Source organism: Aquarana catesbeiana, linkage group LG04, assembly GCF_042186555.1.
Source record: "Aquarana catesbeiana isolate 2022-GZ linkage group LG04, ASM4218655v1, whole genome shotgun sequence".
NCBI classification, from domain to species: domain Eukaryota; kingdom Metazoa; phylum Chordata; class Amphibia; order Anura; family Ranidae; genus Aquarana; species Aquarana catesbeiana.
This window is the reverse complement of record NC_133327.1, coordinates 279,479,056-279,496,384: the sequence shown is the minus strand read 5'-3', so window position 1 is coordinate 279,496,384 and position 17,329 is coordinate 279,479,056. Positions and strand designations below refer to the sequence as shown.

General features: G+C 42.4%; 1 protein-coding gene across 3 annotated transcripts in view; it reads right to left on the bottom strand.

Moving 5' to 3' along the window:
• The window catches only part of ARHGEF10 (Rho guanine nucleotide exchange factor 10), a 276,309-nt gene that overhangs the window by 186,909 nt on the left and 72,071 nt on the right, over positions 1-17,329 (bottom strand). For 2 of the 3 annotated variants that reach the window (XM_073626640.1, XM_073626637.1), the window contains exon 2: positions 16,057-16,150. The exons of the other annotated variant lie outside the window; for it this stretch is intronic. In XM_073626640.1, coding sequence (XP_073482741.1) covers positions 16,057-16,111 — 55 coding nt within the window. In that variant the 5' untranslated portion in view covers positions 16,112-16,150. The remainder of the gene's footprint in view (positions 1-16,056; positions 16,151-17,329) is intronic. 3 annotated transcript variants of the gene reach the window in all.

Below are 17,329 nucleotides of genomic sequence, written 5' to 3'. Positions count from 1 at the left end.
TCTTATGTTTGATCTCTATTGTCCGCTCTATTGTTCTCTCTCTATTGTTCCTGTATTTTAGAACTGTAATGTTTTATTTTTACTATGTTTTATTGTATTTGCTTTGCAGGTATCTTCAGTCTTTCTGTTATACTGTAATGTTACTTTGTTTTATTGTTAACCATCATTTGCTTAGCAGGTACGCCATTCAGCTGCAGCACTGATTTATTCATCTTGACAGCAACAGCGTTTGCTCTCACGATACTTAAATCAGCAGCTCCAGCGCTGTAGGAGGTGATTTCACCTCCACAGTTAAAAAAAAAAAAAAAAAAAACAACATTTGGACAATATAGTGTGTTTTAGTGCATTCAAATAAAAAAAGTGTTTTTTTTTCCACAAAAATATTTAATGTTTGGGGGTTCAAAGTAATTTTCTAGCAAAAAAAAAAAAATTTTCATGTAAACAAAAAGTGTCAGAAAGGGCTTTGTCTTAGTGGTTAGAAGAGTGGGTAATGTGTGACATAAGCTTCTAATGTTGTACATAAAATGCCAGGATAGTTCAACCCCCCCCCACCCCCCAAATGACCCCTTTCTGGAAAGTAGATACCCCAAGTTATTTGACGATAGGCATGTTGAGTCCATGGAATATTTTATATTTTGCCACAAGTTTCCTGGAAAATTACAAACTTTTTTTTTTGCGCACAGTTGTCACTAAATGATATATTGTTCAAACATGCCATGGGCATGTGTGGAATTACACCCCAAAAATGCATTCTGCTGCTTCTCCTGAGTACGGGGATACCACATGTGAGACTTTTTGGGAGCCAAGCCATGTACAGGACCCCGAAAACCAATCAGCGCCTTTAGGCTTTCTAAGGGTGTAAAATTGTAAATTCACTTCCTCACTACCTATCACAGTTACGGAGGCCCTGAAATGTCAAGATAGCACAAAACCCCCCACAATGGAAAGTAGACACTCCAAGGTATTTGGTAAGAGGCATGGTGAGTATTTAACATTTTTCTCATTTGTTTTTGAAAATGAAGAAAGAAAAGAAAACATTTTTTTTTCTTTTTTCAATTTTCAAAACTTTGTGACAAAAAGCGAGACGTGCAAAATACTCAACATGCCTTTCAGCAAATAGCTTGGGGTGTCTACTTTCCAAAATGGAGTCATTTGGAGGGTTTTGTGCTACCTGGGCATTTCATGGCCTCCGAAACTGCGATAGGCAGTGAGGAGTGAAATCCAAAATTTCTGCCCTTAGAAAGCCTGAAGGCGGTGCTTGGTTTTCGGAGTCCTGTACATAGTTATGCCGCGTACACACGGTCAGAATTTCCGACAAGTGTTCAATGTGAGCTTGTTGTCGGAAATTCCGACCGTGTGTAGGCTCCATCAGACATTTGTTGTTGGAATTTCCGACAACAAAAGTTTGAGAGCTGGTTGTACACAATTCCAACACACAAAATTCCACACATGCTCGGAATCAAGCAGAAGTGCCGCACTGGCTATTGAACTTCATTTTTCTCGGCTCGTCATACATGTTGTACGTCATTGCATTCTTGATGTTCGAAATTTCCGACAACATTTTTGCGACCGTGTATATGCAAGACAAGTTTGAGCCAACATCCATCGGAAATAAATCCAGGATTTTGTTGTTGGAATGTCCAATCGTGTGTACGCAGAATTAGACTGCCAAAAAGTCTCACACGTGTGGTATCCCCATACTCAGGAGAAGCAGCAGAATGTATTTTGGGGTGTAATTTCACATATAACCATGGCATGTCATATCATTTAGTGAAAAATTACAAAAAAAATAAAAAATTACACAATCACTTGTGACAAAAAAAATTAAAATATTCAATGGGCTCAACATGCCTCTTAGCAATTTCCTTGGGGTGTCTACTTTCCAAAATAGGGTCATTTGGGGGGGGGGGTTGTACTGCCCTGCCATTTTAGCACCTCAAGAAATGAGATAGGCAGTCATAAACTAAAAGCTGCGTAAATTCCAGAAAACGTACCCTAGTTTGTAGACGCTATAACTTTTGCGCAAACCAATAAATATACGCTTATTGACATTTTTTTTGCCAAAGATATGTGGCTGAATACGTTTTGGCCTAAATTGAAATTATTGGGTTTTTTTTAACAAAAAGTAGAAAATATTTTTTTTCTAAATTTTCGGTCTTTTTCTGTTTATATCGCAAAAATTAAAAATCGCATTGCATGACCGCGCAACATTGCATGACCGCTCAATTACCAGTTAAAGCAGCGCAGTGCCAAATTGTAAAAAGTGCTCTGGTCATTGAGGAGCCAAATCTTCCAGGGCTGAAGTGATTAAAAGAGTGACACAATCAAGGCCATATTGTTAAAGCGGGAGTCCACCTAAAAAAAAAAATATTAAAAGCCAGCAGCTACAAATACTGCAGATGCTGACTTTTAATAAATGGACACTTACCTGTCCCAGGGTCCAGCGATGTCGGCAGCCGAAGCCGATCAGTCGCTTGGGGCTCGGCAGCTGCCGCCGCCATCCTCGGTGAGGGAATCAGGAAGTGAAGCATTCCGGCTTCACCTCCCGGTTCCCTACTGCGCATGCACGAGTCGCACTGCATGTCCTAACTGGTCCCCACTATCTCCTGGGACCTGTGTGTTTCCCAAGAGACAGCGGGGGGTGCGGGAAGGGGCGTGACTCCCGCGGGAGTCTATTCCAGGAAGTGGGTGCAGATACCTGTATTAGACAGGTATCTGCACCCCCCTCCCCCCTGAAAGCTGCCAATTGTGGCACCAGAGGGGAGGAGGAATCAGATGAGAGGAAGTTCCACTTTTGGGTGGAAATCCGCTTTAATTTATTTCCAACCAATTTATGGGAAGTCTCCATACTCTACAGTGGCTGCCTACAGCCCTGCAGGTAGCTGCAACCCCTAAACCAACATTAGTTCTACTATTAAAGTGGTTGTAAACTTAGAAGAAAAAAAAAAAACTTGCAAGACAAAGACATAATGAGCTAGTATGCATTGCATACTAGCTCATTATAAAATACCTACCTGAGTTTAAAGCTGTTGCAGCGGTCCCCACACAGCTGTGACCGGCGACATGTCTCCCTGAGTTATAATTATTATTATACGGGTTTTATATAGCGCCAACAGTTTGCGCAGCGCTTTACAACATGAGGGCAAACATTACAGTTACATTACAATTTGGTAGAAGCAGAATCAGAGGGCCCTGCTAGTTAGAGCTTACAATCTAAAAAGGAAGGGTCAATTGATACAAAAGGTAATAGCTGTGGGGGGGATGAGCTGATGGAGGAAGTAAAACAGTGTTAGTTAGAAGCAGGATAAGCTTCTTTGAAGAGAAGGGTTTTCAGGGATCGCCTAAAGATGGATAGATTAGGGGACAGTCGGACAGACTGGGGTAGGGAGTTCCAAAGGATGGGAGAAGCTCTGGAGAAATCCTGAAGGCGAGCATGGGAGGAGGTGACAAGGGAGCTAGAGAGTAGGAGGTCTTGGGATGACTAAAGAGAGCGGCTTGGTTGGTATTTTGGGACTAGGTTAGTGATGTAGCTGGGGGCAGAGTTATGGATGGCTTTGTAAATTATTGTTAGTACTTTGAATTTTATTCGTTGGGTGAGTGGAAGCCAGTGGAGGGATTGGCAGAGAGGGGTGGAGGACACTGAATGGTTGGTAAGGTGGATGAGTCTTGCAGCGGCATTCATTATGGACTGAAGGGGAGATAGTCTATGTAAAGGTAATCCAATGAGGAGGGAGTTGCAGTAGTCAAGGCGAGAGATGACCAGGGAGTGAATTAGAAGCTTGGTGGTGTCATTAGTTATAAAGGGGCGTATTCTGGAAATGTTGCGGAGGCTAAGGCGGCATGATTTGGACAGGGATTGTGTGTTATTTCCGGGTTTGCGGGCTCCGGCGCTTTGATTGGCTGGAGCCGCGACGACGTCACTCCTGCGCATGTGCGTGGGAGCAGTCGGTCACGATACAGCTACTGAAAAACACCACGAGCGGGCCGTTTCTTCAGTGCGCATGTGAAGATGACGTCGGCACAAGCAGTTATAGTGAATATCTCCTAAACTGTGCAAGTTTAGGAGATATTCATGGTACCTACAGGTAAGCCTTATTATAGGCTTACCTGTAGGTAAAAGTGGTGTAACAGGGTTTACAACCACTTTAATAAAGCCTAAACTGACTATATATCTATAGATCTTTTCAAGTAATAAAGGGTAACAAGTAATTTCACAAAAACAACTGCAAACAGTCATGGTGGTCATGTTTCTACTGTAATATCAAACAGTAATCCTTTGAAACACTTATTTTGAATAGATAATAGGTTCAAACAAATATTACAATTGCCTCACTCCATGTTCCTGTTCACTACTTATAACCAGTAGCCTATTATTGTCCATCATTAGTACTTGTATCCCTGGAAGTAATTTTTTCATTACTTTCTGCAGGTGATTCAGAATTGCGTACATCATTATTTAGGCATTGGTTTATTGCCCTCTTGGCATCATCAGGCTGAATCCATTGGGAACATTGCTTTTAAAGCTACAGGGGGTTTTCGAGGAAGTGTATTCATACTCTCTGAAATTTTCCACATTTTGTGTTATGTTACAACCAAAGAGGTAAATATATTTTATTGGGATTTTATGTGACAGACCAACACAAAGTTGCACATAATTGTGAAGTGAAAGGAAAATAAATGGTTTTCAATTTATTTTACAAATAAATGTGTGAAAAGTGTAGCATGCATTTATATTCAGCACTCCTGAGTCAATATTTTGTAGAACCACCTTTCACTGCAATTACAGCTGCAAGTCTTTTTGGGTATGTCTCTACCAGCTTTGCACATCTAGAGTGAAATTTTTGCCCATTTGCCCAAAATAGCTCAAGCTCTGTCAGATTGGACGGAGAGCATCTGTGAACAGCAATTGTCAAGTCCTGCCACAGATTCTCAACTGGATTTAGGTCTGGACTTTGACTGGGCCATTCTAACATATAAATATGCTATCATAGTTTTTCGCCACACATATCATTTTGCTTTTAGGTCCTTCTTTAACATGTTTGCGGTGTCATCCACATGGCTTCTCACAAACTGTAAATGGACCTCTTATGGCTTTTTTTCAACAACGGCTTTCTTCTTGCCACTCTTCCATAAAGGCCAGATTTGTGGAGTGCACAACTAATGCCCTGTACACACGGTCGGTCATTGATCGGACATTCCGACAACAAAATCCATGGATTTTTTCCGACGGATGTTGGCTCAAACTTGTCTTGCATACACACGGTCACACAAAGTTGTCGGAAAATCCGATCGTTCTAAACGCGGTGATGTAAAACACGTAAGTCGGGACTATAAATGGGGCAGTGGCCAATAGCTTTCATCTCTTTATTTATTCTGAGCATGCGTGGCACTTTGTGTGTCGGATTTGTGTACACACGATCGGAATTTCCGACAACGGATTTTGTTGTCGGAAAATTTTATAGCAAGCTCTCAAACTTTGTGTGTCGGAAATTCCGATGGAAAATGTGTGATGGAGCCCACACACGGTCGGAATTTCCGACAACAAGGTCCTATCACACATTTTCCGTCGGAAAATCCGACCGTGTGTACAGGGCATAACAGCTGTCCTGTGGACAGATTTTCTCACCTGAGATATGGATCTCTATAGCTCATCCAGAGTCACCATGGACCTCTTGCGACTTCTCTGATTGCCTGGCCTGTCAGTTTAGGTGGATGGCCATGTCTTGGTAGGTTTGCAGTTGTGCCATACTCGGATGATGGATTGAACAGTGCTCTGTGAGATATTCAAAGCTTGGGATATTTTTTTATAACCCAATCCCACTTTAAACTTCTCCACAACTTTATCCCTGACCTGTCTGGAGTGTTCCTTGGCCTAAGTGCTGGTTCACACTGGTGCGATGCCAAACATCGCACAGACATCGCATGTAATTCGCAGCGCACTGCCGTTCACATTACATGCGATGTCTGTGCGGTGCGATATCAGCCATAGAGATAGTATGGCTGATATCGCACCGCATTCGGTGGAAACACGCACAGGACCCTTTTTTCTGTTCGGACCAGAATCGGATCGCATATGTGTTCACACATATGCGATCTGATTCATGTCCGAACTGTCAGTTCGCAGTGCGATATGAAAGCTGAACTGGGGGTGTCGTTAACAATGTATTGACACTCCCCAGCAATTCGCATATGGCAGTGTGAACTGACATGCGATGTGGGAACACGCAGTGGATTTGCAGTTTTCTCGCATCGCACCAGTGTGAACCGGCACTTAATGATGCTGTTTGTTCACTAAGATTCTCTAAAAAACCTCTGAGTGCTTCACAGAACAGCTGTATTTATACTGAGATTAAATCACACACAGGTGGACTCTATTTACTAATTAGGTGAATTCTGAAGGCAATTGGTTCCACTAGATTTTAGTTAGGGGTATCAGAGTACAGGAGACTAAATACAAATGCACACCACTCTTTTCACATATTTATTTATTAAAAAAAAAAAATGAAAACCATTTATAATTTTCCTTCCACTTCACAATTATGTGCCACGTTGTGTTGGTCTATCACATTAAATCCCAATAAAATACATTTACGTTTCTGGTTGTAACATGACAAAATGTGGAAAATTTCAAGAAATACTTTTTACTTTATCAAGGCACTATATATACACAGTTGTGCTCATAAGTTGACATACCCTGGCAGAATTTATGATTTCTTGGCCATTTTTCAGAGAACATGAATAGGGATGAGCCCGATGTTTGAGTCGAACGTAAGTTTGACTCAAACATCGGGTGTTCGCCTGTTCGTGGAATAGCGAACAATTTGGGGTGTTCGTGGCAAATGCGAAAGCCGCGGAACACCCTTTCAAAGTCTATGGGAGAAATCAAAAGTGCTAATTTTAAAGGCTTATATGCATGGTATTGTCAGAAAAAGTGTTTGGGGACCCAGTCCTGCCCCAAGGGACATGTATCAATGCAAAAAAAAAAAAAAATTTAAAAACGTCCGTTTTTTCGGGAGCAGTGATTTTAATAATGCTTAAAGTGAAACAATAAAAGTGAAATATTCCTTTAAATTTCATACCGGGGGGGGGGGGGGGGTGTCTATAGTATGCCTGTAATGTGGCGCATGTTTCCCGGGTTTACAACAGTCCCTGCACAAAATGACATTTCTAAAGGAAAAACATAATTTAAAAGTATTAGCGGCTATAATGACCAGACCCAAAGGGCCTGGTAATGGACTGTGGGGGAACGGTTCAGGAGGGGGGGGGGCGCTCTCTCATCCTCCCTCTTTTGCTGTGGCCTGCCAGGTTGCATGCTCGGATAAGGGTCTGGTATGGATTTTTGGGGTTCCCCTTAATATTCTTACCAGACCCAAAGGGCCTGGTAATGGACTGTGGAGGAATCCCATGCCGTTTTTTCAATGACTTTTATGTGTATTGCCGGGACCGACAATTCATTATAGCCGCAGGTACTTTTAAATGACTTTTTTTCCTTTAGAAATGTCATTTTGTGCAGGGACTGTTGTAAACACGGGAAACATGCGCCACTTTACAGGCATACCATAGACATCCCCCAGGTACGAAATTTAAAGGAATATTTCATTTTTATTGTTTCACTTTAAGCATTATTAAAATCACTGCTCCCGAAAAAACGGCCGTTTTTAAAACTTTTTTTTTGCATTGATACATGTCCCCTGGGGCAGGACCCAGGTCCCCAAACACTTTTTATGACAATAACTTGCGTATAAGCCTTTAAAATTTGCACTTTTGATTATTTATGTTCGTGTCCCATAGACTTTAACGGTGTTCGCACAAATTTTTTGCCTGTTCGCATGTTCTGCTGCAAACTGAACTGGGGGATGTTCGGCTCATCCCTAAATATGAATGATAACACAAAAACTTTTCTTTCACTCATGGTGGCTGAAGCCATTTATTATCAATCAACTGTGTTTACTCTTTATAAATTATAATGGCAACAGAAACAACCCAAATGACCCTTATCAAAAGTTTACATACCCCAGTTCTTAAAGCGGGAGTCCCACGAAAAAAAAAAAATTTAGATGTCAGCAGCTGCAAATACTGTAGCTGCTGACTTTTAAAATAAGGTCACTCACCTGTCCAAGGGTCTAGCGATGTCGGCACCCAAGACCGAACCGTCCCTCGATCCTCGGGTGCTGCCGCGGCCATTCTCAGTGAGGGAATCAGGAAGTGAAGCGTTGCGGCTTCACTTCCCGATTCCCTGCTGCGCATGCGCGAGTCGCGCTGCGCATGCGCGAGTCGCGCTGCGCTTTCTCAATGGTCCCCGCTATCTCCTGGGACCTGTGTCTTTCCCAGGAGACAGCGGGGGAGTGCGGGAGGGGGCGTGACTCCCATGGGAATCTATTCCCGGAAGTGTCTAAGACAGGTATCTGCACCCCCCTCCCCCCTGAAAGGTGCCAACTGTGACACCGGTGAGGGGGAGGAATCTGATGAGCGGAAGTTCCACTTTTGGGTGGAACTCCGCTTTAATACCGTGTATTGCCCCCTTTAACATCAATAACAGCTTGAAGTCTTTTGTGGTATTTGTGGATGAGGCTCTTTATCTTCTCAGATGGTAAAGCTGCCCATTCCTCTTGGCAAAAAGCCTCCAGTTCCTGTAAAATTCTTGGGCTGTCTTGAATGAACTGCACATTTGCGATCTCCCCAGAGTGGCGCAATGATATTGAGGTCAGGAGACTGAGATTATTATTATTATTATTAAACTGGATTTATATTGCGCCAACAGTTTGTGCAGCGCTTTACAACATTAAGGGGCAGACAGTACACTTACAATACAAATCAATACAGGAGGGATCAGAGGGCCCTGCTCGTTAGAGCTTACAATCTAGATGGCCACTCCAGAACCTTCACTTTATTTTGCTGTAGCCAATGACAGGTCGACTTGGCCTTGTGTTTTGGATCATTGTCATGTTGGAATATCCAAGTACGTCCCATGCGCAGCTTCCTGGCTGATGAATGCAAATGTTCCTCCAGTATTTTTTGATAACATACTGCATTCATCTTATCATAAATTTTGACCAAATTTCCTTTGCCTTTGTAGCTCACACGTCCCCAGCGATCCACCTCCGTGTTTCACAGTAGGAATGGTGTACCTGTCATCATAGGCCTTGTCGACTCCTCCCCAAATGTAGCGTTTATGGTTGTGGCCAAAAACCAAAATTTTTGTCTCAACACTCCAAATGACTTTGTGCGAGAAGGTTTGAGGCTTGTCTCTGTGCTGTTTGGCGCATTGTAAGCATATTGCAAGCGAGATAGTTTGTGGCATTTGTGTAGTAATGGCTTTCTTCTGGCGACTCGACCAAGTGCCTCCTTATTGTGCATCTTGAAACGGCCACACCACGTTTTCAGAGAGTCCTGTATTTGACCTGAAGTTATTTGTGGGGTTTTTTTTTCATCCAGAACAATTTTCCTGGCAGTTGTGGCTGAAATTTTAGTTGGTCTACCTGATAGCGGTTTGGTTTTAACAGAACCCCTCATTTTCCACTTCTTGATTAGAGTTTGAACACTGCTGATTGGCATTTTCAATTCCTTAGATATCTTTTTATATCCCTTTGCTGTTTTATACAGTTCAACTACCTTTTCCCGCAGATCCTTTGACAATTCTTTTGCTTTCCCCATGACTCAGAATCCAGAAACGTCAGTGCAGCATTGGATGAAAGATGAAAGGGTTTGTCAGGAGTCCATTCAAGCCCCTTTGTGTCAACTTGTGTGCATGTTATCAGGCCAAAATTGCCAGGATATGTAAACTTTTGATCAGGGTCATTTGGGTAGTTTCTGTTGCCATTATGATTTAAAAAGAGTAAACACAGTTGATTGATAAATGGCTTCAGCCAAACACTAACCATGGATGAAAACAGTTTTTGTGTTATCATTCATATTCTCTGAAAAATGGTCAAGAAATTATAAATTCTCTCAGGGTATGTAAACTTATGAGTACAACTGTGTGTGTGTGTAATATATATATATATATAAACTTTGCTACAATGTAAAGTAGTGAGTGTACAGCTTGTATAACAGTGTAGGTTTGCTGTCCCTTCAAAATAACTCAACACACAGCCATTAATGTCTAAACCGCCGGCAACAAAAGTGAGTACACCTCTAAGTGAATATGCCCTAATTGGGCCCCAAGTTTCAATATTTTGTGTGGCCACCATTATTTTCCAGAACTGCCTTAACCCTCTTGGGCATGAAGTTCACCAGAGCTTCACAGGTTGCCACTGGAGTTCTCTTCCACTCCTCCATGACGACATCACGGAGCTTGTGGATGTTAGAGACCTTGCGCTTCTCCACCTTCCGTTTGAGGATGCCCCACAGATGCGCAATAGGGTTTAGGTCTGGAGACATGCTTGGCTAGTCCATCACCTTTACTCTCAGCTTCTTTAGCAAGGCAGTGGTCATCTTGGAGTATGAAAAAACGGAAACAATGGATTCAAAGCTCATCTAAAGAAAAGTCCTATTTGAAAAAGGTCTCAGGGAAGTAGATAATTACCTACGTCACCGAACAATTGACCTATAAGGGAATTACTTAAAAACCATTCCCTATGTGTGGAACTGCAGACACCGGGTGGCGATCCTCTGAATACAAAAGCATAAATATTCAAAAAAGCAAGGGGAGAGGTCTCCAAAGGTATTCTTCAGAAAGGATACAAAAGTGTAAAGGACTAATAATCTTTATTGATAATCCATCTCTACCAAGACAAAATTTGAAACACCTCTGATGACAAACATCTAGAAAAATGGTATAATTTAATTAACAAATACCCTCCTCCAAACACATTTAATAAAATTAAGACAAGAAAGTCTTAATGGAACACTGGTGTCCACAGCAGAACCAGCCATACACTTCAGTGACCCATCCCTTACACACAAATCAACCTGGTTGTTATATATTCACTGCAAATTGGCCTATTGGGTCTATAGAGACAAGAGTCACTATTAGTTAGATTGAAATAGCCAGCAATGACTTAATATAGGAAGTTCATGAATTCCGTTGTCAGTTGAATTTCACTCAGGCATATTAAAAGGCAGTGAGGTAAGGAATTCAATTTCAGGTTGCTCAGCAGGGGAGCATAGGATCGATGGTTAATCCTATGTGTGAATGTGGATCACAGTTAAATTAATCAGGGATAACATTGGTCAAGGAAAACAATAACATTATTAAAGCAAAGGATTCACCCGATACAGCTCACCGTTTTGACGTCTTGCTCCGTGTATACGTGTTCCCTACACGTTTAATATTCAAAAAGTCCATAGATCACTGAATAAACTCATCAATGGGAAATTGGACAGATCCTCTTTCCATTTTTTAAGGATGGATAATAGTCCTTTTCAGACGTTCCTCCAGACTGCTCCCAGTTAAATAATCTAAGTTAGTATCTCAGGAAACCCTGCATACCGTGCAACCGCTTGAAAAATTGTCCAAACCAAGCCATCCCGATTGGCTCATAAAGTGCTGAGTGCTAGAAAGATATGCTGAACGTAAATTCAGGATGAGTAGACTGGGTTCGCCATGTAAGTGGACAGGTCGGTGCTCACATCGCTGGAGACACGTGAGTGTGTCTTACTTGCGTGGCCATCTTGGAGGTGTGTTTGGGGTCGTTATGTTGGAATACTGCCCTGCGGCCTAGTTTCCGAAGGGAGGGGATCATGCTCTGCTTCAGTATGCCACAGTACATGTTGGCATTCATGGTTCCCTCAATGAGCTGTAGCTCCCCAATGCCGCCAGCACTCATTCAGCCCCAGACCATGACACTCCCACCATCATGCTTGACTGTAGGCAAGATACACTTTTCTTTGTACTCTTCACCTGGTTGCCACCACACACGCTTGACACCATCTGAAACCAAAGTTTATCTTGGTCTCATTAGACCACAGGGCATGGTTCCAGTAATCCATATCCTTAGTCTGCTGGTCTTCAGCAAACTGTTTGCGGGCTTTCTTGTGCATCATCTTTAGAAGTAGCTTCCTTCTGAGACGACAGCCATGCAGACCAATTTGATGCAATGTGTGGCGTATGGTCTGAGCACTGAAAAGCTGATCCCCCACCCCTTCCACCTCTGCAGCAATGCTGGCAGCACTCATACGTTTATTTCCCAAAGACAACCTCTGGATATGACGCTGAGCACGTGCATTTAACTTCTTTGGTCGACCATGGCAAGGTTTGTTCTGAGTGGAACCTGTCCTATTAAACCATTATGGTCTTGGCCACCGTGCTGCATGTCAGTTTCAGGGTCCTGACAATCTTCTTACAGCCTAGGCCAGGGATATCCAACCTGGGGCCCTCCAGCTGTTGTGGAACTACATTTCCCATGAGGCATTGCAAGGCTGGCAGTTACAATTTCTCCCAGAGGCATGATGGGACTTGTGGTTCTGCAATAGCTGGAGGGCCCCAGATTGCCTACCACTGGCCTAGGCCATCTTTATGTAGAGCAGCAATTCTTTTTTTCAGATCCTCAGAGAGTTCTTTGCCATGAGGTGCCATGTTGAACTTCCAGTGACCAGTGTGAGAGAGTGATAACCCCAAATTTAACACACCCTGCTCCCCATTCACACCTGAGGCCTTGTAACACTAACTAATCACATGGCACCGGGGTGGAAAATGTCTAATTGGGCCCAATTTGGACATTTTCACTTAGGGTTGTACTCCCTTTTGTTGCCAGCGGTTTAGACATTAATGGCTGTGTGTTGAGTTATTTTGAGAGGACAGCAAATTTACACTGTTATACAAGCTTTATAATCACTACTTACATTGTAGCAAAGTGTCATGTCTTCAGTGTTGTCACATGAAAAGATAGAATAAAATATTTACACAAATGTGAGGGGTGTACTCACTTTTGTGAGATACTGTACATAAACACACATATTATATATACACACTGTTATTAGGAGACAGTAATGTCACAGGGGCTGTTCCTATTTTAGAGGGGGCATTGAGCACTCATCCAATTTCAGCAGTGCACATAGTGAACATAGTTCACAAACAAAGAAAATGCTTCCTGACCAACTTGAAATCAAAACAAACCAGCCAGTTTTTGGTGAGTTCAGATCAGGTACCCCCCCCCAGAAAAGACATTCCAAATATTAATGGAAAGGGAGGGGGAGGAGGAAGAAAAGTGGAACTTCCCCTTTTGGGTGAAGTTCCACTTTAATGTCTAACTCTAGCTAAGTTTTGTTACTGAGTTTTTAGTCTTGTCTGACACTCGGACAAGAAATGACGGGGAAGGGTATCACTAGGACAGAAAGGCAAATACAGCAATACAAACCTGACATATGCTTTACTCTACTAAATAAATTCACTTTTTTGCTGTCTCTCCCCATTAGAGCGGTATCTTTCATCACTTCTTGCCCTGGTGACACTTTCTATGGAACAGGGAGTGAGAGCAAGCCTTACCAATAGGGCCACATACAGCCATAAAAACCTGACAGATTCCAGCTGTAACCCATTCTATCCAAACCTAACAGGTTTGTTTAAGCACGTCCCGCCCGCCGTATGCAGAATGACAGGAAGTGGTTGTGTTATCCTGACTAGGCGTCATATGACGTCCAGCAGGATAACATGCTGGCGCGCGCCCGCGGGGCGCGCAGCGCGGCGATCGCGAGAGCGGCATATCAGTCTGACACCCCGCATCTCCGATCGTGATAAGAAGCCTCTGTCAGAGGCTTCTTACCACGTGATCAGCTGTGACCATTCACAGCTGGTCATCGCGAGAACCAGGAAGTGCCGGTAAATGGCATTTATCGGTTCGCGCTGACAGGGAGAGCCGATCTGCGGCTCTCCCTGTCAGAGGGGGGGGTCTGTGCTGATAATCAGCACATTGATTATCAGCACAGCCCCCTCAGATGTGCCACAACACCTAAGATGTGCCCCCTCAGCTGTCAGTCAGTGCCCCAATTAAAACACAGCTCACAGTGCCCATCAAAGTGCCAATCAGTGCCCATATCAGTGCTAATCAGTGCCCACCACAGTGCTAGTCAGTGCCCATCTCAATGCCCAGCAGAAAAACCTGTCAGTACCTCAACATCAGTGCTGCCCATCAGTGCCACCTGTCAGTGCCACCTGTGAGTGCCGCCTATCTCCCAATCAGTGCCGCCTGTCAGTGCCCATCACAGCCGCCTGTCAGTGCCCATCAGTGCTGCATATCAGTGCTGTCTATTGGTGCCAATCAGTGCTGCATATCAGTGCTGTCTATTGGTGCCAATCAGTGCTGCATATCATTGCTGCATATCAGTGCCCATCAATTCTACATATCAGTGTAACCTCAGTGCCCATCAGTGCCACCTTATCAGTGCCAATTCATCAGTGCCACCTCATCAGTGGCCGTCAGTAAAAGAGAAAACAACATTTTATAACCCGAAACAAAGAAAAACTTTTTTTTCTTTAAAAATGCTGTTCTTTTTTAGTTTGTTTAGCAAAAAATAAAAAATGCAGAGGTGATCAAATACCACCAAAATAAATCTCTATTTGTGGGAACAAAATATTAAAAATTTTGTTTGGGTACAGTGTAGCATGACCGCGCAATTGTCATTCAAAGTGCGACAGCGCTGAAAGCTGAATATTGTCCTGGGCGGGAAGGGGAGAAAGTGTCTGGTATTGAAGTGGTTAAACTGGAGTTTGGCTTAACTACTTTTTGATACTTTAAATTGAAAGTAGAATTTCAGGCAAACAGCTAAATAGCCAGTTGAAATACTTATATGCCAGGATATTTGCAAGTATATTCATCTGGTTCAGCTTTGCAACCCCCTATGAAACCAATTCACTGAAAAACACATTAGTATTATCATCTTTGCCCAATGATTGGGGAGATTGCCCAGGATGAACTAAAACTGACCTTTGGAGTACTGATTTAGAGAATATTTCTGGCATTGCAGTATGGTAAATTATAAGCCTGGCTGGGCAGATTTACAATTTGTTTAGCAGTTACTTCCATAAATGTATGCGTATAAATGGTTTTCCTAGAGTTCCATTTTAAATAAAAATATTTTTTTTAGGAGGTTGAACAGGTTATTTCCCAGTTGTAAATTAGTAGATAGTAATTGTAATAATTGGTACATACTGTAAAATAAACCTCAGATAAACTAAACCTACATATCACAAAAGGAACAATTACATTTGTTACACTACTTGCAAAAACCACTGGTGAGAATATTCAAAAAAGCCCCACCAACAGCAATTACAAGCAAAGTTCTGGAACTCACCGAATACATTTAGAACTGGTTGCTGTGGGTTAATAAACTTTGCTTTGTGATATTTTGCCGACTAAGCCTGACAGTAAATGCCCAAATAAAATCTGAGAAACAGAAATAAAATAAGCAATTCCTGTTTTCTGGCAGAAGAAGATAAATATACTTAGTCCAGATTAGAGCCCATTCACACAGGGGCAACTTTGGATCCGACTTCAAGTCGCCCCAAGTCGCCCCTAGTCACCTCAAGTCGCGCTACATGAAAAAATCAATGTAAATGAATGGATCTGTCTTAATGCACACTACTGCAGTCGCTCCGACTTCAGAAAAGGTTCCTGTACTACTTCAATCCGACTTGAAGGCAACTTGTACCCATTGATTTCAATGGAAGTTGCCTCCAAGTCTGATCACTGTTCATACTGAGGCAACTTTACAGGAAGCAGAAAGGAAACAGAAAGTAATTTCCTCCACTAAACAGCCAGCCCCCTCCTTCTCACACACAGCTGATAAGCTCTGATTGGCCACTTGTAAAGTTCCTTGTCCTGGAGGCGACTTCAAGTTGTGTTGTAAGTTGCTCCAAGTCATGCTGTGATTCATACTCAAGTCGTGTCCAAGTTGCCTCCGAAAGTCGCGCTGGAAGTCCTGTTGCCCCTGTGTGAATGGGCTCTTAGCAATGCACAAATGTATTAATTCTTTTAAAGATATTTCAAATAAATATTTGAGCTTCAAATAAATATTCTGTTAGCTCTAACCACTTAATCTTGTTGTGAGCCCAAAATTAAAAATAGAAGTGCTTGTGTATTTAAATAATGAATAAACATTTAGGAGCTTATTTTATACCTTCAGGTGGTGGGGGAGGGAACTCCTCAAAATCGGAATTTTCCAGACTTCCCATCCTCCTGGGCGTTTCAGTATTTCAGCATAAAATGCCATCCTGTCATTAAATGAATGTAGTGGTTATGTCAAATTGTGTTATTTATTTCAAAGTATGCATTCAAGGTATTCAAAAAAATCTAACAAATTACACTTGTGTATCAAAAATTGCCATATAACGTAATACAGTACATATAATACATAACAACAGCAACAATATAAAACCTATTGATTTACATATAATAATCTATGATCTGCCAGAAATGCACTCCTGAATTCTGTTGTGGGCTGACAATGCACAACTTTCTTGTGGACTGAGTGGTCTCAGCCCTGCCCACTGTCATTTGCTAAACTACTCAGCCACTTCAATTCTCAAATCTCTATAACATAAACAGGAAGTCTTCAGAAGACACAGGACAGTCCAAAATGTTTCACTAAACTAACAGGGTTTTTTGTACTTATCAAACAGATATAACAAAAAGCTTCTGACAATATATTAAAGGGGTTGTAAAGGTAATTTTTTTTTTTTTTTAAAATAACAAACATATCATACTTACCTTCACTGTGCAGCTCGTTCTGCACAGAGTGGCCCCGAACCTGGTCTTCTGGGGTCCCTCGGCGGCTGTTTCAGCTCCTCCCCGCAAGCATTTACCACCTTAATGCGAGCTCCCTCGCATGGTGGTGAGTGCTTGCGGGCGCGCTCCCGTGATACAGCCGGCAGCTATAGCCGCTCGCTGTATCACTCGGCCCCGCCCCCCCGGCGCGCCGCGTCATCGGATGTGATTGACAGCAGCGCGAGCCAATGGCTGCGCTGCTTTCAATCCATCCACTGCAGCCAATCAGCGACCAGGCTGAGCTGCAATGAGGACGAGCAGCGAAGATTCGAGGCGTCAGGTAAGTAAAACGGGGGGGCTGGGGGCGGCGGTACTGTCAAAAGTTTTTTCACCTTAATGCATAGAATGCATTAAGGTGAAAAATTTTTTATCTTTACAACCCCTTTAAACAGACTAAAATAGAATAAATAAGAAAAGCTCATTGATAGGGTGCACATACACTTTAACCATTTACTTACTTACACTGTACCCAAACAAAATTTTTATAAATTTTTTTCACACAAATAGAGCTTTCTTTTGGTGGTATTTAATGCTAAATAAACAAATAAAAAATACGAAAATTTTGGGAAAAAACAAAAAACTTTTTCATAGTTTGTTATAAAATTTTGCAAACAGGTCATTTTTCT